We start from the raw sequence: 25,846 nt of genomic DNA, 5'->3' as shown, positions 1-25,846 counted from the left end.
TTACAGTCTTTCCTATTTCCCACCATCTCCCACGTCCACTGGCTGCATATAATTCAAATGAAATGGAGTAGCTTTAAAGAGTGATTCAGAAACTCCTCTGTAAACAGTCAATATTGTAAAAACTGCCCTGAGTCTTCACCTTCCGAGAAAGGTGGGGACCAAGCTAGCTCCTGGGTTTTAGGTGGAAGAGGTAATTCTTAAGTTATTGTAGCCACACGTGTGGTCTGGGTTGCCGTGGGCTCGTTACCGGGAATAGGCTTCCCTCCGCTAGGAGCTTGGCTGGGCTCGCCGCTCGCGCTCCCTCCCTGCCGCAGGCGGGCCTCCTCCTCTTCCTGCCCTCCCGGGCACCTCGCTTACCGGCTCCCGGCGCGCCGCGGCGCCCATTGGCCGATTTGCTTTAATTGATTTGTTCTGAGCGCCCTCCTGGTTTCCCGCGCGGGCGCCAGGTGCCGGCCGTTTTGCCCCAGGCTTTGTAACAGGCGCAGGTTTTTCCCCTTACCGGCACCCGGGCTGCTCGTCGCTGGCGGCCAGGGCTCCTCCCATGGGTGGGTCGGCCCCTGGGGTCCCTCCCCCCCCCGGTGCGCACCCGGAGCCCAGCGGGGTGGTGAGGGACCGACCCCCGGCCGAGGTGGGCGTGGGAGAGCCCCGCGCGCTTTCGTCAGCCCCGGCCAGAGCGGGGTGGGGTCGGGGGGTGGGAATCTGCGAAGGCGGTCGCCCAGCACCTTCGCCCTCCCTCGCGCACGTGCTCGCCGTATTTGACACTCCCCGGAACTCCCCGCGGAGAAGACCGTCTCGGGTGAGCTAGGCAGGAGTCAGCTGTGTTCCATGAGGACCAGCGGGCATTTGATGCCTACGTGCTTCTCCCATTGGACCAGCGGTGCCTGGCGCGCCGAGAACCCCGGGCTTGGCCAAAGGCACGCCCAGGGGCTCAAATGCTCGTTTTCTCAGGGTTTTTCGTTTGCAGTCATGTTGAACCCAAGTGGTTTCTTTCAGTTCTGGAGAAGACTGTTTTTCCCCGTACTCCTTTCCGCCTACAAAAAGAAAAGGCGGCATTTCAGAAAAAATTCCGCCTTTAGTATGTTTACTGCTGCCCTGTAGTCACGCATGGCTGTTTTGCAATTGCATCTTTACGGAGGAAGGAGGTAAAAAGCAAAACGTAGAAAGACCTGGGAGTTGTTTATTTTGCTTGAGTGATTATTTGGACCTTCCGAATTTTCTTTCATAATTTTCTTTCTATAGTTAATGTTACTCTTCAGTAGCGCCAAGCATAGATGGTGTTTGAGAAAAATTAAAAAGGTAAAATAAGAGTTTATTTTGTTGGAATGAATTCCCAAACAAATCTCGTTTTCAGTTAGAAACTCTGGCCTATTATCATTTTGGCTTGTAGTTCCATAATATACTTAACTACTAAAGGGAAAAAAACGGATTCTCAGGTTCTCTCTTTCCCATCCCCTTTTATTTTTCAGTCCAGCGCACAACCACCAGAAGAGAATAAAAGGAAACCAGTTTTGGGAAAACTCGGCACTCTGTTCACGGTAGGAAGGAGAAGGAACACCAGAAACGGGTTAGAAAGTCCCACCAGCTCAAATGCCAAATCAGTCTCTCCCAAAGAAGTAACCTCTTCCAAACTCCCCGAAACAGAGACTGAGAAGAGTCAACTTCGGGGCAGCCAACGAAAGCAGACAGACACGTGCGAGGAGGGCTCCCCCAAGGAGAAGTGCCAGGAGCCGAAGGGCCAGCGCCCCGAGGGCTGCGTCCAGGCGGCCCACCCGGACGCCGAGAGGTCACCTGGCTCGGGCAGCCGTGCCAAGGAGGCGGCTGTGCAGCAGGGCCATGAAAGTGATTCACCCCAATTAGCACTAATGGAGGCAGAGGGAGAGACTTTCCCAGCTGCCACCACCGCTGCCAAGCAGCTTCATTCCTCACTAGAGAATTCCTCCGGGCAGGAGAACGCAGAGACGCTCGCCCGTACTCCGGGGGAGGACGCTTCGCCCGGCGCTGGCCGCAAGCAGGAGCCAGCTCGGGGAGCGAGGGGCGTGCCGGGCTCGCCCGCCGGGGCCGCCCGCGTGTGTGCCCAAGGAGGCTCTCCGGAGCACCAAGACGCGCCGAGCCAGCCCCCCGAGGACGCATCGGCTCCTGCAGGCCGCCGTCCCGCTGAGGGCGCAGAGAACCAGGCGGGTTCGGCGCCTGCAAACAGCAAAGCCGACCCCCCGGGGCAAGACTGTAGGCCCCACGAGCGCGCCCACCCCGCCAAATTGTTGACTCTGGACATCTACTTGAGTAAGGCTGAGGTGGCGCGGGTGGACAAGCCGGTCGTGATCAGTCCCGGGGCTGAAGATTCCGGCGATTGCGAAGATATGGAGAAGAGGTCGAGCGGCCGAAAGCTGGGGAGGCGGCGGAGGTCGCAGAAATCCACCGACTTCCCCGGTGCTGACCCGCCGCTGCCCGACTGCGCGCCCCGGAACGACGCGGTCTTCGACAACGAGGTGGCGCCAAACGCGGCCGCCGGGAACGGCTCTGCTGAAAAGAAAGTGAAATCTCCGCGGGCGGCCCCCGACGGGGGCGTTGCCTCTGTTTCCGGCCTAGAGTCCAAGCCCAGCCCCGACCCCAAAGGGCAGCCGCTAGCGGAGTCGGAGCGGAGCAAACAGCCGGCGCCCGCCTCGTCCCCCACCAAGAGGAGGGGCCGAAGCCGCGTTCCGGAGGCCGTGCCCACCTCACCCGCCGGCGGCGCGCGGGCTCCGGCCAAGGACTCCACTCCCAGAAGGGCGTCCGGCCCCGGCCCCGGCCCCGGCCCGGCCGCCAAGGAGAGAGGGGAGGAGGCGGCCCGGGTTATCTGCCGCAAGCTTATGGTGAAGAGCAGCTCGCTGCTGCCCGAGATCAAGCCCGAGCCCAAGAGCGGGCCGCTCCCCAACCTCTTCGACGGCCGGGGAGAGGGAAGTCGAAGCAAAGAGCTGGGCAGATCGGTCGGAGGTTCTGACGCCGACGGCTTGAAGCCCAGGAACCATTTCGGTGTGGGCAGATGGACAGTGACCACTAAAGTGACCATGTAAGTAACTGCGGGGTTGGGCCGGCGAGCCGCGGTGGCCGCACACGGGCTGGGCGGCCTCTCTGAGCGGCGCAGGTTCTTTGCATTTGTGGAAGAACTGTAAGTGCGTTGGGTTTTCTCCTCGGTGGTGAAATTAAGATAGTGAAGGGCTAGTTAGCACAGTTAAGGTTTAAGAAGATGACCCATTGGGGCCTTAGTTGGATGTTAATTCCTGTTAATATAAGCCTTTTAAGTTCAATTAATGTGAAAGTGAGATAACCCTGGAGGGTCAGTGTTTACATAAATAATAGAAGACTAAAAAAAAAAAAATAATAATAGAAGACTGCATGGCTTGACGAGCTAATTCTATTCTTTATTCAGAATATGCACCAGCATTCCTGGGTGGGGCGTTCTTAAAACACAAATGAATTTGAAAACAGGGAGCAAATACTAGTATGTACTGTATACCCAATAGCTTTGATGTGTCTGAGTTTAAGAGAATTCACAGAACCTTTTATGGAACTTGGTGCATTATTGGCCTAAAGCTTTACCAAAAAATCTCTAATACGAGTATCTTGGTTCCCCTTTATAATGTTAGGTAGTTTTGTGATATTTTTGCCACCAGGTCGAAAAGTAATTTTCAGTTATTGAATTGAAGAGAGATCAGTGTTTTTACTGGGAGACTATTTGATAAATGAAAGGACACGTTAGAAGGATCAAGCTCAACAGCAGATTGTGACCACTTGCTGTTAAGTTTATTGATTTCTCAAATATTTATTGAGTACCTTCTGTGCATGGTAGTGTGCTAGGAACTATGGGAAAAAAGCCACAACTGTGTTTCAGTATATATTGTCTTTGAAAAGTTTATGGCACATTCTGGCACCCAAGATGCTGACAAATCAAATAACTATAAGAGGTGATAAATCTGATTAAACTGCCAAATGGATGTTACCGTCCCCAAGGCTGGGGGTGTGCACAGGAGGAAGAAATCACTGTTGGTGTTTTGGAGGAAATGGGATTGTGCCTTGATGGTGAGTGTGATCTGTATAGGTAGACAGGACAGGGAGGGCACCCTAGAAAACTCTTAAGACCCTCCCCCTTCCCACACTCATCCTCCTCCGTCTCTCAGCACATGTGGAAAGTGAGTATCTAAACTTTTTCCTACATTCACACATTTATTAAAAGAGCTGAGATTTTCACAGTGTTATCATTCTTTTTTTATATATATAAATTTATTTATTTTATTTCTGGCTGCATTGGGTCTTCGTTGCTGTGCGTGGGCTCTCTCCAGTTGTGGCGAGCGGGGTCGTCCCACTGCAGTGGCCTCCCCCGTTGCAGAGCACAGCTCCAGGCACTTGGGCTTCAGTAGCTGTGGCACGTGGGCTCAGCAGTTGTGGCGCACGGGCCCAGTTGCTCCGCGGCATGTGGGATCTTCCCGGACCAGGGCTCGAACCCCTGTCCCCTGCATTGGCAGGTGGATTCTCAACCACTGCGCCACCAGGGAAGTCCACAGCATTATCATTCTTAAACTGAATGGATTCATTCTATTTGAATTCTTTGATAAGTAAGCTTAAGAGTAGGCAGTCCGCTTGGTAAACACTGGGGAGGAAATCCTGCTTAATGAATGACTTGAGCTACCTCACCAGCTGCCAACCTGGAGAACCTGGATAGAGTCAGCAATTTATTCTGCAACAGCAGCATCGGAGAAATAACCTGAGTGAATGATGCCCATTATTTGTAGAAGGCCAGTGTGACTGAACATTCAGACCTCCTAAGTGTGAGCCTTAGAGAAACTATGCTGTGTACCTGATTAAGGGTGCTTCCCCTGTCTTCCAGTCAGAATACACCAGTGGAAAACCCGGAAATGTTACACTGTTAAGGGATAGGGTAAACAAACCAAGCAATCTTGCAATGAAACTCTTCTTCATGTGCTGTTTCCTGTGACGGAACGAAACCAAATATCTTTTTCTAAGGAGTGATTATTTCCTACATAAAATTTTCCTTTGCCAGAGGCTCAGTTTAATTCTGTTTTGCGCACGGCCTTGCACTTGGTGAATCGGCAAACTATTGGAATGGAGAATTAATAATTCTTTCTCATCCTTTGACCCATTTATGTTTGACTGATGGATTTTTTTTTTTCAGACCCTTTAGTTTTTCCTCTGATTGTATTTCAACTGGAGATGTTACACGGATTATTTCTAAAAACAACTTGAATCTGAAATTTTATAGTTAAAACCGTTTTATATTCCCCGAAAAATAATCACTGTGAAGCAGCATGTTTCTTGACGCTGTTAGAGAAATTATGTCTCCGGTTCTACCACGTATTGAATGTTGAGACTCTTAAAATGGTATGTTTAGAATAAGGAGAATTTTCTTCTCATATTATAGCCGTGGCTTCTTAGACTCCAGGATATTTTCCCTTCTCACATCTTCACGAAGGCATTACAACGTGAATTATAGGAGTCGTCCTTTTAATCAGTCCGAACCAGGTTAATTGTAGTGACTCTCTGTAGCAGAAGTTAATAGCACAGAAAGTTCGGTTGTAAAATGTATTTTGATCTTGGTGTAAATCTTTAACGTGCAGATGTGTGTGTTCTGTCCTTAACGTAGCTTATTGGCTAACCTGGAGCATTTTCCATTTACATCATAAGATCTACTTTGATACTTGACTGTTCCTTGAGCTGATGAGTGAGAATTTTTTAAATGTATATTCCCTGCTATGTGAACGTCCCTCATTAACTGATAGCATTTGTAAGTTCTCTTGTTTCTAATCCTCTCACTGGTTTTAGAATTTAATCTTTAAGGAAGTGCTCATAAGTTAATTTTGCTTTTAAATTTCAGGTGAGGGCCCACCGTGAGGGAGCTTAGATATCATAAGGAGGAGATATTGGGGAAAGCAATGCCGAGGAGAAATTCATGAGAATGTATCAAATTTAGTATTTAAATAAAAAATTTAAAAATGAACATCTAATTCTTAATGCTGTATTTGGGAAGGACATCTCAAGTCTTCTCAGTCTAATCATTTTCTCCAGAAGGATAAAGTGTCTTCGTCCAAGATCCTACTGCCTGTTCCTTCAAAAGGCTCCTCAGGCCCAGCCTTCTTGAAGGCCAGTGAGTCCATGCAGGAGACAGTGTGAGATGTTAATGCTTCCCTACTTTGTGTTTTCATTATGGAGGTGGCCTCTAAAGTATGATTATCTTACAGCTCTTTTGATAATTTATTGACTCCTTGGATCATAAAGCTGGAAAGAACCAGAAGCGGTCATTGAGGCGAATCTAGTCTGATCCTATCTGGGGAAGCAGAATAGTAGAGTTGTTGGGAGCATGGCATCTGAAACCAGAACACCTGGCTTCTGTCACTTACTAGCTGTGTGACTTCAGGCAAAGTACTTACCTTCTCTAGACCCCAACTTCCTCATCTTAAAAGAGAATGTGTAAAATTGTACATGAGGCAAGCCATAGAAAGTGCTTGACGATCAGTGAACGTTAGTGGGTGTTATCTCTTACATTTTATAAACCACTAGACTAATGATTTAGACATTTTTGTTTTTAGCTTTGGAATCTGTTCTTCTTGGAAAGCTTATGTAAAAGTGATATATAAAACAGATAAGTAGGAGTGATTCTGGTTGAAAGGAGGGTGGTTGGCCAACAGTTCCATCCCCCAGTTTCTACTGTCCCCTGTTGCAGCCCTTGAAGAGAACCACAGGATATCTTCAATGATAAAATGTACGTGTGTGAACCAGTACACACACATGTTCTAAACTATCTAGTTTTTTGTTTATTTTTACAGGTAGAGAAAGTAGAGTTCAGAGAGTTAAGGTAGCTTGACCAAGTTCACACAGATAATTGGTATAAGAGCCAGGACCAGAGCCAGAGGACATTTTTTTCCTCAGAAAACAGTGTGTACATTCAAAGACTTAAAATTTCCATTAGGGGGTAATTACACCCAAGAAACGTGAGAAAGAAGGGAGACTCTCTTTGCCCCCAGAATGGTGGCAAAACCAACAACTGAGTAATTGATAAGTAAATTATGGTACATCTATATGATGTATTTTTATGCAGACATTATGAAGACTTTTCACATTTTTTAGTAACTTGAAAAATGTTAAAAATGTTAAATATAAGGTTAAATCTCTTTTTTTTTTTTTAAGGCAAAATACCAAACTCTATGAACAGACTAATCTCAATTCTATTGAAAATATTTCCCTATGCATACAAAAAAGACGGGACGTATACTAGAATGTTGACAGGGATAGTGTTTGAGTGGTAGGATTATGAGTGGTTTTTTGTCTTTATATTTTCTAAATGTTCTATAGTGAACACACTTGTGTAGTCAGAGAAAAATTTTATGGGGGAAGGATGAAGGGAATAAACTATCCAAAGAGGTAAATAATAGATAAATATTTTTTATAATCTCACTTTTGAGATAATGTAAAAAAAAGTTATGATAAAAAATACACAATTGGACTTCCCTGGTGGTGCAGTGGTTAGGAATCTGCCTACCAATGCAGGAGACACGGGTTCGAGCCCTGGTCTGGGAAGATCCCACATGCTGCGGAGCAGCTAAGCCCATGTGCCACAACTACTGAGCCCGTGTGCCACAACTACTGAAGCCCACGTGCCTAGAGCCCGTGCTCCGCAACAAGAGAAGCCACCTCAGTGAGAAGCCCACACACTGCAACGAAGAGTAGCCCCCGCTCGCCGCAACTAGAGAAAGCCCGTGCGCAGCAACAAAGACCCAACGCAGCCAAAAATAAAAATAAATTAATTAAAAAAAAAATACACAATTGATTTTTGGGGAAATCATTTACATATGTAAAGTATGGGAGTGCATGAAGTATTTAAATTTGTTCTAATGTTCTTCAGTCCCAACTCTAGTGCCAAGCACTGTACTTATCTACTAGGTACATGATAAACTTATTAGAAAACTTGTTGCCCTCTCATCTCTAGCCTTTCTTAGCTATATCATTTTTCATCCCTCATACGGAAGCGAAACATCCATTAAAGGTAATTGATAGTATATTTAGAATTGTTTAAAAATAGTTTCATGAAAAAATGTTACCTATCAGAAAGATATTGGGTTTTCACAGTTTTGTAATAAATTGGTATGTTCACTTTAAAACCAAGGTTAATAACTTTATCTTGCTGCTTTATTCTTGCAGCCCTGCCAAGCCCAAACATGTGGAACTAAATCTTAAAACCCCTAAGAATCTTGGCAGTTTGGGAAACAGGCATAATCCATTTAGCCAGCCAGTTCACAAAGGAAACACTGCCACCAAAATCTCCTTATTTGAAAACAAGCGGCCAAACAACAGCCCAAGACACACTGACACTCGAGGTGCGAGGAACACTCCTGCCTCTAATAAAACATTTGTCGAGAGGGCACAGCTGAATTTAGTCAAAAAAGCCAAGGAAATGGAGCAGCCTGAAAAGAAGGTGATGCCAAATAGTCACCAGGATGGTGTGCTGGGGAAGGAAACCTCTGCAGAAGCCAAAGTTACTGTTCCTGAAGAGGAGACTCCTGGTTCTCAGCTTAACCAAGGTGATAAGGTAGATGGGCAAACAGATGCTGGCTGCCCTTCTGAACCAGTGGTTACTGCTCTGATTCCTGTTAAGGACCACGAGCTCTTAGGAGAGGACGACTCAAAGGCTGCTGACAGCAAAAGACTTGAACGTGAAAATATGACTGATACAGCACAAGACAGCCCTGCCATTCTTGAGGCCAAAGATTCGCCTCCAACAGCCATACCAAAGCCACAGGATGGATTTTCTGACTCACAGCACCCAGCTGGGTCATCTAATGGGCCTTCTCTTTCACTGGCTGCCCCCATTCCTGTGGATGCTCCCAAAGACACACGTGCTCAAGCTCCTGTAAGCAGTTTTCCGTGCACTGATGTAAAAGTGTCAGAAAACCATGATGGATGTACTCTGCCTGTGTCTCATCAGAATAATGAGATGTCCCCCTCTAGACTTGCAGGAGGAGGAGGGGGAGAAAGAAGCCCTCCTTTGTCCCCAGAGCACAGCCTGGCAGCTATGGGAAATGAGTGTTCATCCAAGGTCCTTGTCCAGGTCAGGTCCTTCGTGCTCCCTGTGGAGAACACCAAGGATGTCCACTCTCGGATCATCTCAGGTAGCTCTGAAGTTAGAGAAGCACAGTTGCCAAGCTGTCACAATAATGAACTTGAAGTGGTTTCTGTTGCAAGTTGTACTCCCCAGAAAGAGGAAGTACAGGGCAATAAGAGCACATCACCCAAACACATTCATTGCACAGAGGAACATGTAGCAAAATCTGGCCCACAAGTCATGCCGCCCGAATCAGAAAAAACTCTGCCTATTCAGGGCAACGGAAAACCCCTGAAGACTGAATCCAGCACCACCAGCTACCCTGGCAACAGAAATCATTTAGAAACCCCTCAAAGACCCGATCAAAATGTTGTAAATGGCCAGGACAGTCCTGCCAGCCTTTTGAACATTTCTGCTGGTAGTGATGATAGTGTTTTCGATTCTTCTTCTGATATGGAAAAATTCACTGAGATTATAAAAAAGATGGACAGCGCAGTTTGTGTGCCCCAGAAGAAAAAGAAGGCCAGGATGCCAAACTCCCCTGCCCCTCACTTCGCCATGCCTCCTATTCATGAGGACAATTTAGAAAAGGTGTTTGATCCCAACGTGTTTACCTTTGGTTTGGGTAAGAAAAAGGAAGGCCAGCCAGAAATGTCACCGGCTTTACATTTGATGCAGAATCTTGACACCAAATCCAAACTGAGACCCAAACGTTCATCCACCGAACAGTGTGTCCTTTTCAAGTCCTTGCAAACTCACACTAATGGGAAAGGCGAGCCTCTGGCAGCTCCAGAAGTAAATGACAAGGAGAACAGGGATGTCACAAACGGTGGAGTCAAGAGATCGAGGCTAGAAAAAAGTGCACTTTTCTCAAGCATGTTATCTTCTTTACCACAAGACAAAATCTTTTCTCCCTCTGTAACATCAGTCAATACCATGACCACATCTTTCGACACCGCTCACAACAGTTCTCTTTCTCGGCCTTCCGTGTTACAGCCCGTGGCTGAGGGTGCCCCACCCTGTGGTTCAGAGAAAGAACAGCCAAGTCTGCCACCCAGCAACATAATGGTCTTCAATTTCAACTCGTCAGATACGTCTCATTCGGGATTGGAAAGTCTGAGCTCCGTGGAAAAGTACCCGCAAAAAGAGGAAACCAGAAAAGATCTGGATTCACGAAGCAACCTACCCGTGCCAAAAACTACATTTTCTGAACTTTCAAAACTGAAGAACAATGGTGATATGGAAAAGGCTAATCATATTGAAAGTGTTCTTAAATCGAACTTGCCGAGCTATGGAAGCAGTGACACAGACTTCCCCGGTCTTTTCAAATCCACCCGGTTTGACCCAAGCATTTCTTTTTCTGGAATGTCATTATCAGATACAACAGTAAGTAGTAACATAGTATTATTTATGTGGGGTATTTTTAAGTCAGAGGAGAAGGGGAGGATGGGCAATTCATGTTATTTGTTTAAAAATGGTTATGCTCGTGTCTGATAGTTTTTTATTCATTCATCACATATTTGAAAACCTACTATGTACAAGGGATTTTAGAGTCCAAGAGAAAAGGTACTTAGATTCTGTTCTCAAGGCATTTGTAGTCTAGCAAGGAAAGTAAGCTACAAATATTTTAGGGCACTTGTGGATTTATGTGTTGTACTGTGAAAGGTGTAGATAAGGTACCTTGAGAGCTCAGAGACAGACAAGGTGTTTTTTCTTCCCTAGTTCTGTGTAAACATGCTCAATACTATACCTAGAATTTTGAACATTTATGAAGCAGCTTCCTTTATCTGGAAAAGCCTCCACTGAGGAATCTTGTTCCTAACCCTTTCTCTTGTACTTTGAGATTCACTCTTTCTTCCCCTTAGTAGCAATAAATGTTTATCCCACATGGTTGATAAAGTACTTTCTCTTTATCTGGAATTAGTTTTCATTAGGGAAATATTATTTTCCTGCAAAGCTGTTGGGGAGTAAAGAATTTGGTCTCCATTGGCACGTTCCTGTAACAGAATAGAAAGGATGGCAAAATACCATTTTGAGAAACAGTTAAGATTTCTCCATCTTCTTTTATCTGATTGCTAGAAGTTGTTTTCTTTACTCAGTTTTTGATGTGAATTTGTGGCTTTCCGTTACCAAGCTTGATACTCAAGTTGAAAGAGGGAGGCAGATAAGGTTTAGAGCTCAGCTCTGCTAAGCCCAGAAACAGGAGTGGGCCTCTGTATTCCTGTTGCCCACCCTGTGAACCAGGCTACCTGGCAAGTGTAGATCAACATCCAACACAGTTTATCCAGGCAGAAAATATCTTGCCCCCCCTTCCTCATTTGTACAGGGCACTGCCCCCTGTTTGAATTTGTTGTATTAGCTTTTGCTACAAGCCTATCATGGAATACAATTCTGGAAGCTCTTTCAAAATGTATAGTTGGATTTCCAGCAGAGGCTCAGATCCCTCTTCTCAAAAGTTTTCAAATTTTTTACTCTTAGGATGCCATACACACACACACAGATGTAGATATAAAGTAAAAATTATTGAGGACCCCAAAGAGTTTTGTTGATATGGGTTATGCCTATTGGCATCTATTATATTAGAAATTAATACTGAGAAAGATGAGAACATACAAATGTACATTCCTGTAGCCATCAGAGCAATGATGTAATCACATGTCACGGACCCTCTGGAAAATTCCGCACTACACCTGTGAGAGAAAGAAAGTGAAAAAGACAAATAACCTCTTCTTATTATGAAAATGGTTTTGACCTAATGGACTCCCTGCAGGCTTATTGGGGACCCTCCAAGGACCCCTGGATTTCACTTTGAGAACCACTGCTGTAAACAGATAAAACTGAATCAGCCTATAGCACTTAGAAATCCTAAGATTTTTGAGTATTTCTCTGAAGCACAAAATTGCCACTGGTCTACTTCCCATTCATTACAGCATTATTCTCTCTTTTTAATCACTCTTAGATCACCTCTCTTATTTGACGAGTCTGACAACAGAATATACAGTTTCCCTATGGAGTCCCTTGAAAAACCCAATCAAATGGAGTAAAAAGGAGAAACAAAGTACTTTATACGTTCTCTAGGCCTTTTTATGATTAAAAAAAAAATTTTTTTTTTTTTGTTTTTCTTTACGCCTTGGGCTTTGTTGACTATATAACTATTCTCCCTTTAATGTCTTACCTGAATTTTATTTAAATATCAGGCTTTTTCTTTAGCTTGTCTTCTTGAAATGTGCATATATAAATAAGCATATGGCATTTTAATCTGTAATAATGCTCTACTGAGGCCCTTCCTATGGTCTTTCAGGCATATTCCACCCTGGTGTGATGCAAGAGCGATCAGATCAAAGGCAATCCTTAGAATAGGCATCCTGTTCAGCAGTGAAAGTAGTCCATGTTTTATAATATTTTTACGTGTGTAATCACTATTTTTATTAGGCATTTCTGGTTTTACTGGTCTTGTCAGATGGTCTTGAAAATGATTAATTAGTTTTGGAGCCATATAAAAATATATTTTGTTCATCAAAAAGGAGGGATTAAAGTAACCATGTGCAATGTACATTGTGAAATATACCATAAACACTTTATTTAGACTAGTTATGTGATGAAAAAACGGTAATTATAGATTCAGATAAGATGTGTATATGAACACATAAAATGGATTCAGCTCATTCTAGATAAGTGATTAATCCATTAGAATTTCTCTATTTATTTGAAATTATACTGAGATTGTTTGAATTACATCTCTTAGCTGAGTTCTTGTTCTGTGAACTGATGCAAAACATAGGTCTGACTCTTGTACCCTGAACTTGCCAGATTGGTGGAAGTATCCTAGGCATTTAAATGAGCAGAAATTGAAATGTCAAATACAGTTAGAGGGGGAAAAAAAGCCCTTATTTTAATAGAGTCAAAGAGAGTTCGTTTTTTTTTGTTCATTTTTATTTATTTTTATTTTTGGCTGCCTTGGGTCTTTGCTGCTGTGCGCAGGCTATTCTTCGTTGCGGTTCCTGGGCTTCTCATTGCGGTGGCTTCTCTTGTTGCAGAGCATGGGCTCTAGGTGCGCAGGCTTCAGTAGTTGTGGCACTCGGGCTCAGTAGTTGTGGCTCACGGGCTCTAGAGCGCAGGCTCAGTAGTTGTGGTGCACAGGCTTAGTTGCTCCACGGCATGTGGGATCTTCCGGGACCAGGGCTCGAACCCGTGTCCCCTGCACTGGCAGGCGGATTCTTAACCACTGCGCCACCAGCGAAGTCCGGTCAAAGAGAGTTTTAAGGCAACTTTGGCATAGATCAAGGTAGACATGTTTCCAAATTGACAAATATGAGGCAAATATGATCTTAAAGGATCACGGGAGGAGAAAAGAGGACTTTACATAAAGTTTAATTATTTGTTGTGTTTTTGTTCATCTGATTACAGCCACTTAAAGGAAGTGTCCAGAATAAAATCAATCCCCGACCTGGAAAGGTAAGATTATTTTCTATTCCTAGTCTAGATTTCATTTTGATCTGTTAAAGTGCAGTAAAACGTGCTACCACTCTCACTTTCTTTAGGTGGTGATATACGGTGAACCCGACGTCTCAGAGGAGTGCATTGAAGTGTTCAGTGACATTGAGGATTGCAGCTCTTGGAGCCTCTCTCCTGTGATACTGGTAAAAGCTGTTAGAGGATGGTAAGAGTGACACTTTGTGTTTCTGACTTGGAGGGTGTGTGTTTCACATTTTTAATTACCCTTTTGGTCATTAGTACTTATTTTAAATTATGCCCTTAGCAATGTAAAGGGCAGACAATACTAGTCATAGTGAATACTAAAAGAAATTCATGTCTAAGAAATATAGTTTATAATGTTATTTCTGATTATAGGCATGATGCATGTTGTTGTTAGAAAAATCAGAAAAGTGCAGCAGTATAAGTTTCTTTTTCCCACATAATGTTGGTTTGGACTAATGAGCACCAGAGTCCATAATATACTTCTGGTTTTTGAATTTTCAATGAGGTTGATAAGAATTGCACTACTCATGTTGATAGGTCATAGTCATGTTGATAGAATTTTTTAAATTCTATAAGAAAAAACATGTTTGCTAACTTTTTAAATGACAGTTCAGTGAAGGACTAATCTAAATTTTATTTTCTAACTTTTTGACAGCAGATAGTTTTTATTAAGTAAAGAAACCGGTGAAAACAATTATATTACCAGCTTAATTGCTTTGAGGAAATACACAGGAAATTGAATAAAGAAAAGAGGTTTTAAAAAAAAATCACTTACCTGGCATAAATACTTATCTTTAGTACCTATTTATAAACTTGTTTAAAAGAAAGAGTGTAGGACTCTAGACATTTATGGTTTAAAAAATTATTAAGCTTTTCTTTAGGTCTCCATTTGATTAAATATGCAGCATCTTTCCTCTTAGGTTTTAGATATTTTAATATATTTTTCTGTATAGTCAACATATTCATTAGAAAAATACAATTAGCTTTTGTTCTTAAATTTGAAAACTGAAAGTTACAGTTTTGTTTTTAATGAATAGTGATTCTTCAACTTCTGTTGACTTCTCTCTTAAGACCAGCACTGTCATATACTGTCATGAGGTTTTTCTTTAGTGTTTGGATGTTGTTGGGAAGAATACTTTAAAAATGCTTTCTGGGTCACTAAAGTTAAAGTATTACATAGTATATCTGAAAGTTGCTAAGAGAGTAGATCTTAAAAGTTCTCATCAATAGAAAAAAAATTGTAACTGTGAGGTGGTAGATGTTAACTAAACTTATTATGGTGATCATTTTGTAATATACACAGATATCAAATCATCATGTTGTACAACTAAAACTAATACAATGTTATATGTCAATTAGATCTCAATAAAACTGGAAAAAATGCTTTCCATTAACATGCATGTAGTAGTCCTTTGTATCGATATATCCATTGATATGGTTCTAATATATAAGTTAAAATCCCTCAAGAGAAGTGTTTTTTACATACATAAAAAGAAAAAAATTACAATAAACGTCCATTTATCTGACACATTACTAAGTCTCCACCAACTGGCAATTCTATAAAACTTTAGTAGCTCTATAATGTTCATATTGATAGTCAAAAGTTCTCTAAAATCCTGATAAAATTCTTCAGTTATCAGAGGTTAATTATGCCCACTGAAGTTTTAGTTTTAGGGAGAGTTTTTGCTGTTTTAATTGCTAGAGAATTGGCCACTAATATATGGTATATATATATAGTGGCTATTGGCCAGAATATTTGCATATTCAAAATCTCTCTAACCAAGACCGGCTAATAGTTTTGCTATGTTTTATTCTTAGCTGGATTTTGTATGAGAAACCAAATTTTGAAGGACACTCCATCCCCTTAGAAGAGGGAGAATTGGAACTGTCTGGTCTCTGGGATATAGAAGATGTTTTGGAAAGAAGCGATGACGAGGCAGAGTCGGCTAAGCCTGTGGTGATTGGTTCAATCAGACTTGTGGTCCAGGTAGGTAAAATTAGTAAGCTTTTAATAAAGGCAAACTGGATTTCATCCGTTCTTTCAGCAAATATTTATTGAATGCTGGGTATGATTCTTTTGAGAGAGAGTTTCATTTTATGATAAAAGTGGGACAAATATTTGGTGTTTTATGGATGTGTTTTCTGTATTTTAAACATTTGTACATGTTAAATGAATTAGAACTAAGAAACATTCTAATTGGTTAGTCATCTTTTTCACAATAAATCCTGAAGGTAAATTTCTCATTCCGGCCCCCCATTCCCATCTGCAAATGTATTTTACTTAATAACCTAGTTTTGATGAGTTCTGTATGAACAGATTTTTCTTTTTTTTTAAATAAATTTATTTATTTATTTTTGGCTGCATTGGGTCTTCATTGATGCGCGTGGTCTTTCTCTAGTTGCGGAGAGCGGGGCTACTCTTTGTTGTGGTGCGCGGGCTTCTCATTGCAGTGGCTTCTCGTGTTGCGGAGCACAGGCCAGATTTTTCTTTTACTTAGTTTTTTGGTTGCTGTGCGAGTTCTTATTACCTTGAGTGGCTTACAGGAGTTCTGTTTTGGAAAAACAAATAATCCAAAGATAATTCAGTTGATCAACTCTGGTGTTTCATGTGGGTTTTTAGAAAAATAGGTATTTAAGGCCACTTTATGGATTGGGTAAAAATTTCTTGGTCCCTTATTCGTTGTTGAGGAACTTGTATCAGTTCTTCATGGTTCTTGGGATTTGATGATTCTTTCCCTTTTAAAAATGTAAAAGGTATCTTCCAAGTGAAAAAACTCCACTTGTGTACTAGACATGGGTGTTGGGGTGCAATAGGGAAAAAAGCCATGTTCCAAAATGAGAATGAGTAAGAATGAGTAACAGCTTTTGACGGAGGAAAATGTCACCTGTTTCCTGGGTCAACATTTCTGAGCGACTTAGATGGTAATATTGGTATTCTAAACGATTTATCTCGCACTAGTTTTAAGTACATAATGTGATGAACCTTATGTAAGGCATGAGAAACACCATTTTAAAATGTCATAGTGGGATAATTTTCCTGCAGTTTTTATTTATTACTCAAATAATATTGGTAATAAAACAATATTTTAAACTATCATCCAAAATCCCATCTCTCATGAAGTGTCCTCCCTTCATTTTTCTGAATTCTCTACTCTTTCTTGGCCATGTTATAATCTGCTTTTTCTATAGTTGTAATCATAATACAGGTACAGTGTTGTTTTCCTTTAGAACTGTGATTCTCAATCCTTTTTTTCTCTCTTCATACCACTTTCCTGAAGGTTACACTCCCATTTGTAACATGTCTCAATGATTTGCAACTGGGGGAGATACTAGGATCTGGTGGGGTGGGGATTTAGGGATCCAGGAAGGTGGGCTAAGGGAAATGAAGCACATTGGTAAAGAGGCCTCCTGTTTCCCCTGATAATAGCAGACGTAAGGTGAATTAATGCTTTTCATGTTATTACATGGTTTGGGGTTTAACTGAGCATCATATTCCATTGATACGATACGCTATCATTTATTTTACCTTTCTTCTTACTGTGGGACTTAGGGAAAAACTTACCTTAAATAATACTGCATGAACGTTTTTGTGCATTTAATAATGTATACATTTTCTGATTTATTTCCTTGGGGTAAGTTTTTCTGAATGGTGTCATGTTAAAGAGAAGGAATACTTTTATGGCTCCTAATATGTGATGAATTGTAACTTTTTACAGATTGTGTTTATGGTTTCTTGACACATAAACAGAAGTCACGACGTATATTCAAGGGGGTCACCTTTTCAGTTCACTTAATTTGTTCCTTTTGTTAATGTTTGAAAGAGCTGCCCCTAAACTGACCCAAGTGTTACCATTTTTTCTGTACCTCAGTTCACCTCGCTCTGCAACACAGAAGAGGTTCAAAAAACATTCGATCAGGGCTCAGGCACTCAGCCAAGGGAGGCCTTTTGTAGAGTGTTTGATGGACATGCAGTGCATGGAATAGTGACCAAAGTGTAGAGATTTAAATCACCATAAACGTGTGCCTTTGCCTTTATGACTTAGACCAAGCCGACATCATAGTCAAGGAGAGTTACCGCAGGGGGCTTATGGGCACAAAACAGCTGAGGAAGATTCCAAGTGCAACCACTCTATAAACCAGTATCTCTGGACGTGGACGGTCACAGGAGAGCAAAGGAACTAAAACTCATGTTACCAAGGAAAGCGAAGCAGTTTTTTTTTTTTTTTTCCTGTGAGGATGAGAGAAATAACTATGTTCCAAAACTCTAAAATACATTTCTGGTGATCTTTACTTGAATGTAACACTGAGATATATGACTAAACCAATGTGTCTGCCCTGAAAGATCATATATTATTAGGTCATGGGTGAAAACAGGAAAGGGATAAAGTGGCAGGTGATCTGTGCAATCTATGTGTATGTTTAAAGCTTCTTTCAATTATTTGAAAAGAAGAATAACGAGCTTACTGTAGAGTTTAATACGTGGTGTCCTATTATACATGTATATGTGTTCTCATTTTTCTTTTTTTTTTTTTAGGATTACAGAGTTAGTCAAATTGACTTATTTACTGAACCAGAAGGGTTAGGACTTCTAAATTCCTACTTTGATGATACTGAAGAAATGCAGGGGTTTGGTATGATGCAGAAGACTTGTTCCATTAAAGTACATTGGGGCATGTGAGTATTTTATTCCCAATACAATTTTAATGAAGCCCTTTTTTGAGTATAAAAAGAGGACTTAAGATACTCTGTCTCTGATTTGTTGTCCTGTTAAGTAATTATTGACTACAAGGTTTTATTATTTTTTTGATAAGGCACATAAAAATCTGATATTTTTGGTTACTGTGTTACCTGTGTTCTTATGATTCAGCTCTCTTATAAACGATGATTTCTTGGAGGAAGTGCAGGGAGAAAACTGCATTTTTTAAAAAAATTAATTATTTATTTTTGGCTGCATTGGGTCTTCGTTGCTGCGCACGGGCTTTCTCTAGTTGCAGTGAGTAGGGGCTACTCTTTGTTGTGGTGTTCAGGCTTCTCGTTGTGGTGGCTTCTCTTGTCACGGAGCATGGGCTCTAGGCACGCGGGCTCAGTAGTTGTGGCTCATGGGCTCTAGAGCGCAGGCTCAGTAGTTGTGGCGCACGGGCTTTGTTGCTCTGTCGCATGTGGGATCTTCCTGGACCAGGGATCAAACCCGTGTCCCCTGCATTGGCAGGCGGATTCTTAACTACTGCACCACCAGGGAAGTCCAAAAACTGCATTTTTAATGTGGGGATTTCCTTATTGCAAAGGAACCTGATTCATTCAAAGCTGAGTTGCAGATTATATACCTTCAGGGTAATTCAAAGGAGGTAATTAAAGCATGTGTGCCCCTGATATTTCAGGTGGGATGGAGGCCAACATGCGTGCTACTTCCTCTAACATTTTCACACAATGCTTTCCAAAGCGCCTAGAATGTTGGTTTCAAAAATCACAGGAAATTGCAAGGGTATTTTGAAGGAAATGGGAATATCTCAGAGGAGAAATTAGGCTAGAAAGTGCAGGTTGCAGAACTGAAGCTTGTGGCTTCTGCAGTGGAGTGCACAGCCCAGGGCATGTGACAGACATCCCCTGAGATGCAGGAAAAAACACTAAAGCTTCTTTATATATTATTTAAAATCTTCTTTTCAAATTTTCTCTTTGTGTATGTTTTCTAATCAATTCATAATATATTCAGTGGTTATATATATAATTTATAAATATTATATATTCAGAGACTGCTCAAGAGATTTTATTAATGGAATATGCGTAAGGTAATACATATGTAATGAGTCCGAAGGTAAATACTACAAGAAACATAAATTATGGAGAGGGACAGTGGAAGTGCTACTTTAGAGAGTGGTCGGGAAGGTCCCTGGTGACCTTTAAGCAGAGACCTGAGGAAGTGAGGGAGTCAGCTGTGGGACATCTGAGGGAGGCGGAGGAGGGGAGTGTCCTAGGCAGGAAGCCCAGCATTTGCAAAGCCCTCCAGGGGATGTTTGGGCAACAGGTCGGAGGTCTGGCTGCAGTAGAGTGAGCTAGGAGGACCAGTGATGGGAGAGAGGCCTCGTGTCATGTCAGACCTTGAAGGACTTGGGAGGGATTTTAGGTGGCTCCAAGTGACTTGAGAACTCATTGGAGGATTTTGATTAACTTATGTTTTAGGAGGATCACTCTAGCTGCTGTGTAAAAATAGATTGTAAAGAGGTAAGAATGGAAGCAAAGAAACCAGTTAGGAGGTCACTGCATTTACATAGGCAAGAGGTTTTGGTGACTTGGCATGATAGTAGTGGTGAAAAATGGTCAGATTCTGGATACATTTTGAAGACAGAACCAACATGTGCTGACAGATTTTATGTGGGGTGTGAGGGGCTGAGGAATGTACAGGGTTTGAGACCCCAGCATTTACCGGAATGGAGAAAACTAGGAGGGAGAATGAAATCCAGGAGTTCAGTTTGTGAGGTTAAGTTGGAGATGCCAACTGCACATTCAGGTAAGAGGTCAGGAAGGTGACTGAATGCATGACACTGGAACTTGGGGTTGGGGTGAGGCTGGAGATAAAATCAGGAGTCATCAGCACGGAACCCGGTGCTAGACAGGATCTCACGGGGAGTGGGTGTAAAGAGCAGAAAAGGCATCTGAGCTTCCAGCACTTTTGTATCTAGTGATTGGTAAGAAAAGGAGGAACCTAAACAAAACAAGTGTCTTCATCTCTTGCTGCCTTTTACTTTTTTCGCATCAAAGAGATCTCTACATCTTTTTTCTCAAAGCATTTAATGTTGAGAAATATCACTTTCCTTAGAAGAATGAAATAGGCGTCTGCCATAATATTTTAATCTCCATTTCTGGAAGGTTTCATGACTCAGGCTTGGGCTATGTGGAAGCATAATGAGCTACACTTTATAAAGTTTCTTAACCTTGACAGTAAGTTTAATCTAGTTTTATAGGTGGTAGTTACAAACCAGTAATGTTTTACAAGTTTTGATGGGCTTGCATGGCAGTAGACTTTTTTTTTTTTTTTCCTGGTTCTTTATTTCCATTAGGATAATAGAAAGCTGCCTTGGATGTCAGCTCAGAGTTTGGGGTCATTGAACTTGGTCATCTTGGGACCAAGTCAGTAGTACTTTTACAGATCTCCAAGGAGAATCTCATGGGTTGGGAGAATTCAGCTGATAACAGGTATACCCAAGCTCATGTTGCTTCTGTTGGTGCAGCAGTCCCCTGAACTGGTGTAAGAGAAGACTTTGCTGGGGGTGGTGTAGGGGGCACAGCACTTGTTTAGATTCCATTAGGAGATTTATTTCAGGGCCTGTTCACTCTGGATTAGGTTTTGCTACACATACACAAATTAAGAGTATTACTTGTCAGTTTCTTATTTGGGAAAGTGAGACATTTCTAACTCACTTTTCCTTTCAGATTCTGTTGCGTGTGATTTGTTTTTAAACCTTTGTTTAAAGCAGCTGGCTAATCCTAGTACCCATCCTTGTAGAGGTGAGGATGCATCTTTTTTTGAGTATATTTCTAATAAACAAAGCTAAGGAATTTTAGAACTTCAAAGGGAGCATTATGAGCATCTGTTCCAACACCATCATTTAACCAAGGAAGACAGGTTTTGGTCACTTTCTCAAGTTGGATTAGTTGTTAGGATTAGTCGTCAGCAGAACAGGTACTGGAATGCAGGTGTTCTGAAGTCAAGGGACATTTTTTAATAGCCACATATTCTTTGATCAGTGCTGTTATGAAATATTTGATATATAAGAATATATGTATATGTGAATTACGAAGCCTAGTAATCAAGCCCCCACGTGCCCATCACCCAACTGAGAACCTCACTGTTACCAATGCTGCCGCAGGACCTGGCATAGCCCGCCTGCTCCCATCCCCCTGACTTCTCTACGTGTGTGACCCCTCTCTGAAATTTTGTGTTTTTCTCATTCCCTTATTTTATAGTTTCATCCTATAGTATCCGTCCCTGCACTGTTTTAGTTGTGCTTGCTTTTGAACTTTGTAAATATGTTATCAAACTTCCGTGTGGCTTGTTCCTTTTTCTCTACATTGTTTCTAAGATTACCCATATTGATGAGTATATCTGTACTTACTCTTTTTGTTTGTTTTAAAATTATTTTTTGGCTGCATTGGGTCTTTTTTTTTTTTTTTTAAATAGGACTTTATTCACAGGACTCTTAGCCTCTAGAAATGTTTTGCATTGAAAGAAAGCTATAAAGAGTTGATCTTTTCTTTAGACTTGTTTAAAAGTTTTATATGTTCTATAACCACACGTAAAAATTATGACTAATGAATTCAGTCAAGCTCCAAATATTAATCCTTTGAAAGTAGCTTTTAGGTTAACATTTTAGGTGTGGCTCAATTTTGTACCTTCAGTTGACTTGTCATCTATTGAAAGAAGGCCCACTTGGATGGGAGCCCCATCTTCCTCTCTGCCTTGACCCAGGTGGACCTGTGCTCATACACATCCCTACTTGTAGACATGACCTTTTCTTAGATTTTGGCTCTCTGATGGGTTCAAGAAATTTTGTAATCTTCTACTTTATCCAGCTTTTTCTTCTTGTTAGGATAACACTCTTCTCAGCTTTCTCCATCTTAAGTGGAAACTAGCATCCCCATTGTGATAATTTTTTAAAATTAATTAATTAATTAATTTTTTTATACAGCAGGTTCTTATTAGTCATCCATTTTATACACATCAGTGTACACATGTCAATCCCAATCTCCCAATTCATCCCACCACCACCCCCTGCCACTTTCCCCCCTTGGTGTCCATACGTTTGTTCTCTACATCTCTGTCTCTATTTCTGCCCTGCAAACCAGTTCATCTGTACCATTTTTCTAGGTTCCCCATATATGTGTTAATATACAATATTTGTTTTTCTCTTTCTGACTTACTTCACTCTGTATGACAGTCTCTAGATCCATCCACATCTCTACAAATGACCCAATTTCGTTCCTTTTTATGGCTGAGTAATACTCCATTGTATATATGTACCACATCTTCTTTATCCATTTGTCTGTCAGTGGGCATTTAGGTTGCTTCCATGTCCTGGCTATTGTAAATAGTGCTGCAATGAACATTGGGGTGCATGTGTCTTTTTGAATTGTGGTTTTCTCTGGGTATATGCCCAGTAGTGGGATTGCTGGGTCATATGGTAATTCTTTTTTTTTTTTTAATATATTTTTTTAAACCATATTTGCTTATTTATTTATTTATTTATTTATTTTTATTTTATGGCTGTGTTGGGTCTTCGCTTCTGTGTGAGGGCTTTCTCGAGTTGCGGCAAGTGGGGGCCACTCTTCATCGCGGTGCGCGGGCCTCTCACTATCGCAGCCCCTCTTGTTGCGGAGCACAGGCTCCAGACGTGCAGGCTCAGCAATTGTGGCTCACGGGCCTAGTTGCTCCGCGGCATGTGGGATCTTCCCAGACCAGGGCTCGAACCCGTGTCCCCTGCATTGGCAGGCAGATTCTCAACCACTGCGCCACCAGGGAAGCCCTTCATTGTAGTTTTGGTTTGCATTTCTCTAATGATTAGTGATATTGAGCAGCTTTTCATGTGCTTCTTGGCCATCTGTATGTCTTCTTTGGAGAAATGTCTGTTTAGGTCTTCTGCCCATTTTTGGATTGGGTGGTTTGTTTTTTTTGATATTGAGCTGCATGAGCTGTTTATATATTTTGGAGATTAATCCTTTGTCCATTGATTCGTTTGCAAATATTTTCTCCCATTCTGAGGGTTGTCTTTTCGTCTTGTTTATGGTTTCCTTTGCTGTGCAAAAGCTTTTAAGTTTTATTAGGTCCCATTTGTTTATTTTTGTTTTTATTTCCATTACTCTAGGAGGTGGATCAAAAAAGATCTTGCTGTGATTTATGTCAAAGAGTGTTCTTCCTATATTTTCCTCTAAGAGTTTTATAGTGTCCGGTCTTATATTTAGGTCTCTAATCCATTTTGAATTTATTTTTGTGTATGGTGTTAGGGAGTGTTCTAATTTTATTCTTTTACATGTAGCTGTCCAGTTTTCCCAGCAGCACTTATTGAAGAGACTGTCTTTTCTCCATTGTATATCCTTGCCTCCTTTGTCATAGATTAGTTGACCATAGGTGCGTGGGTTTATCTCTGGGCTTTCTGTCTTGTTCCATTGATCTATATTTCTGTTTCTGTGCCAGTACCATATTTTCTTGATTACTGTAGCTTTGTAGTATAGTCTGAAGTCAGGGAGTCTGATTCCTCCAGCTCCGTTTTTTTCCCTCAAGACTGCTTTGGCTATTTGGGGTCTTTTGTGTCTCCATACAAATTTTAAGATTTTTTGTTCTCATTCTGTAAAAAATGCCATTGGTAATTTGATATGGATTGCATCGAATCTGTAGATTGCTTTGGGTAGTATAGTCATTTTCACAATATTGATTCTTCCAATCCAAGAACATTGTATATCTCTCCATCTGCTGGTATCATCTTTAAATTCTTTCATCAGTGTCTTACAGTTTTCTGCATACAGGTTTTTTGTCTCCCTAGGTAGGTTTACTCCTAGGTATTTTATTCTTTTTGTTGCAGTGGTAAATGGGAGTGTTTCCTTAATTTCTCTTTCAGATTTTTCATCATTAGTGTATAGGAATGCAAGAGATTTCTGTGCATTAATTTTGTATCCTGCAACTTTACCAAATTCATTGATTAGCTCTAGTAGTTTTCTGGTGGCATCTTTAGGATTATCTATGTATAGTATCATGTCATCTGCAAACAGTGACAGTTTTACTACTTCTTTTCCAATTTGTATTCCTTTTATTTTTTTCCTCTGATTGCCATGGCTAGGACTTCCAAAACTGCGTTGAATAATAGTGGTGAGAGTGGATATCCTTGTCTTGTTCCTGATCTTAGAGAAAATGCTTTCAGTTTTTCACCATTGAGAATGATGTGTGCTGTGGGTTTGTCGTATATGGCCTTTATTATGTTGAGGTAGGTTCCCTCTATGCCCACTTTCTGGAGAGTTTTTATTATAAATGGGTGTTGAATTTTGTCAAAAGCTTCTTCTGCATCTATTGAGAAGATCATATGGTTTTTATTCTTCAATTTGTTAATATGGTGTAGCACATTGATTGATTTGCGTATATTGAAGAATCCTTGCATCCCTGGGATAAATCCCACTTGATCATGGTGTATGATACTTTTAATGTGTTGTTGGATTTTGTTGATGATTTTTGCATCTATATTCATCAGTGATATTGGTCTGTAATTTTCTTTTTTTGTAGTAGCTTTGTCTGGTTTTGGTATCAGGGTGATGGTGGCCTCATAGAATGAGTTTGGGAGTGTTCCTTCCTCTGCATTTTTTGGAAGAGGTTGAGAAGGATGGGTGTTAGCTCTTCTCTAAATGTTTGATAGAAGTCACCTGTGAAGCCATCTGGTCGTGGACTTTTGTTTGTTGGAAGATTTTTAATCAATTTCAATTTCATTACTTGTGATTGGTTTGTTCACATTTTCTATTTCTTCCTGGTTCAGTCTTGGAAGGTTATACCTCTCTAAGAATTTGTCCATTTCTTCCAGGTTGTCCATTTTATTGGCATAGAGTTTCTGGTAGTAGTCTCTTAGGATGCTTTGTATTTCTGCGGTGTCTGTTGTAACTTCTCCTTTTTCATTTCTAATTTTATTGATTTGAGCCCTCTCCCTCTTTTTCTTGGTGAGTCTTGCTAATGGTTTATCAATTTTGTTTATCTTCTCAAAGAATCAGCTTTTAGTTTTATTGATATTTGCTATTGTTTTCTTTGTTTCTATTTCATTTATTTCTGCTCTGATCTTTATGATTTCTTTCCTTCTGCTAACTTGGGGTTTTGTTTGTTCTTCTTCCTCTAGTTCCTTTAGGTGTAAGGTTAGGTTGTTTATTTGAGATTTTTCTTGTTTCTTGAGGTAGGCTTGTATAGCTATAAACTTCCCTCTTAGAACTGCTTTTGCTGCATCCCATAGGTTTTGGATTGTCGTGTTTTCATTGTCATTTGTCTCTAGGTATTTTTTATTTCCTCTTTAATTTCTTCAGTGATCTCTTGGTTATTTAGTAACACATTGTTTAGCCTCCCTGTGTTTGTGTTTTTTACATTTTTTTCCCCTGTAATTGATTTCTAATCTCATAGCATTGTGGTAAGAAAAGATGCTTGATATGATTTCAGTTTTCTTAAATTTACTGAGGCTTGATTTGTGGCCCAAGATGTGATCTATCCTGGAGAATGTTCCATGTGCACTTGAGAAGAAAGTGTAATCTGCTGTTTTTGGATGG

The 25,846-nt window shown here is 41.3% G+C and overlaps 1 protein-coding gene across 3 annotated transcripts in view; it reads left to right on the top strand.

Annotated features, from left to right (window-relative positions):
• CRYBG1 (crystallin beta-gamma domain containing 1) overlaps positions 1-25,846 on the top strand; it is a 221,437-nt gene that overhangs the window by 159,150 nt on the left and 36,441 nt on the right. For all 3 annotated transcript variants that reach the window (XM_082475082.1, XM_082475081.1, XM_082475083.1), the window contains 6 exons: positions 1,467-3,046; positions 8,188-10,474; positions 13,496-13,543; positions 13,630-13,748; positions 15,386-15,554; positions 18,102-18,241. In XM_082475082.1, the coding sequence (XP_082331208.1) occupies positions 1,467-3,046; positions 8,188-10,474; positions 13,496-13,543; positions 13,630-13,748; positions 15,386-15,554; positions 18,102-18,241 (4,343 nt within the window). The remainder of the gene's footprint in view (positions 1-1,466; positions 3,047-8,187; positions 10,475-13,495; positions 13,544-13,629; positions 13,749-15,385; positions 15,555-18,101; positions 18,242-25,846) is intronic.

The sequence above is a fragment of the Balaenoptera physalus genome (assembly GCF_965194825.1).
Source record: "Balaenoptera physalus genome assembly, chromosome: 9".
In the NCBI taxonomy this organism is placed as follows: Eukaryota; Metazoa; Chordata; class Mammalia; order Artiodactyla; family Balaenopteridae; genus Balaenoptera; species Balaenoptera physalus.
This window is presented reverse-complemented; position numbering and strand designations above follow the sequence as displayed.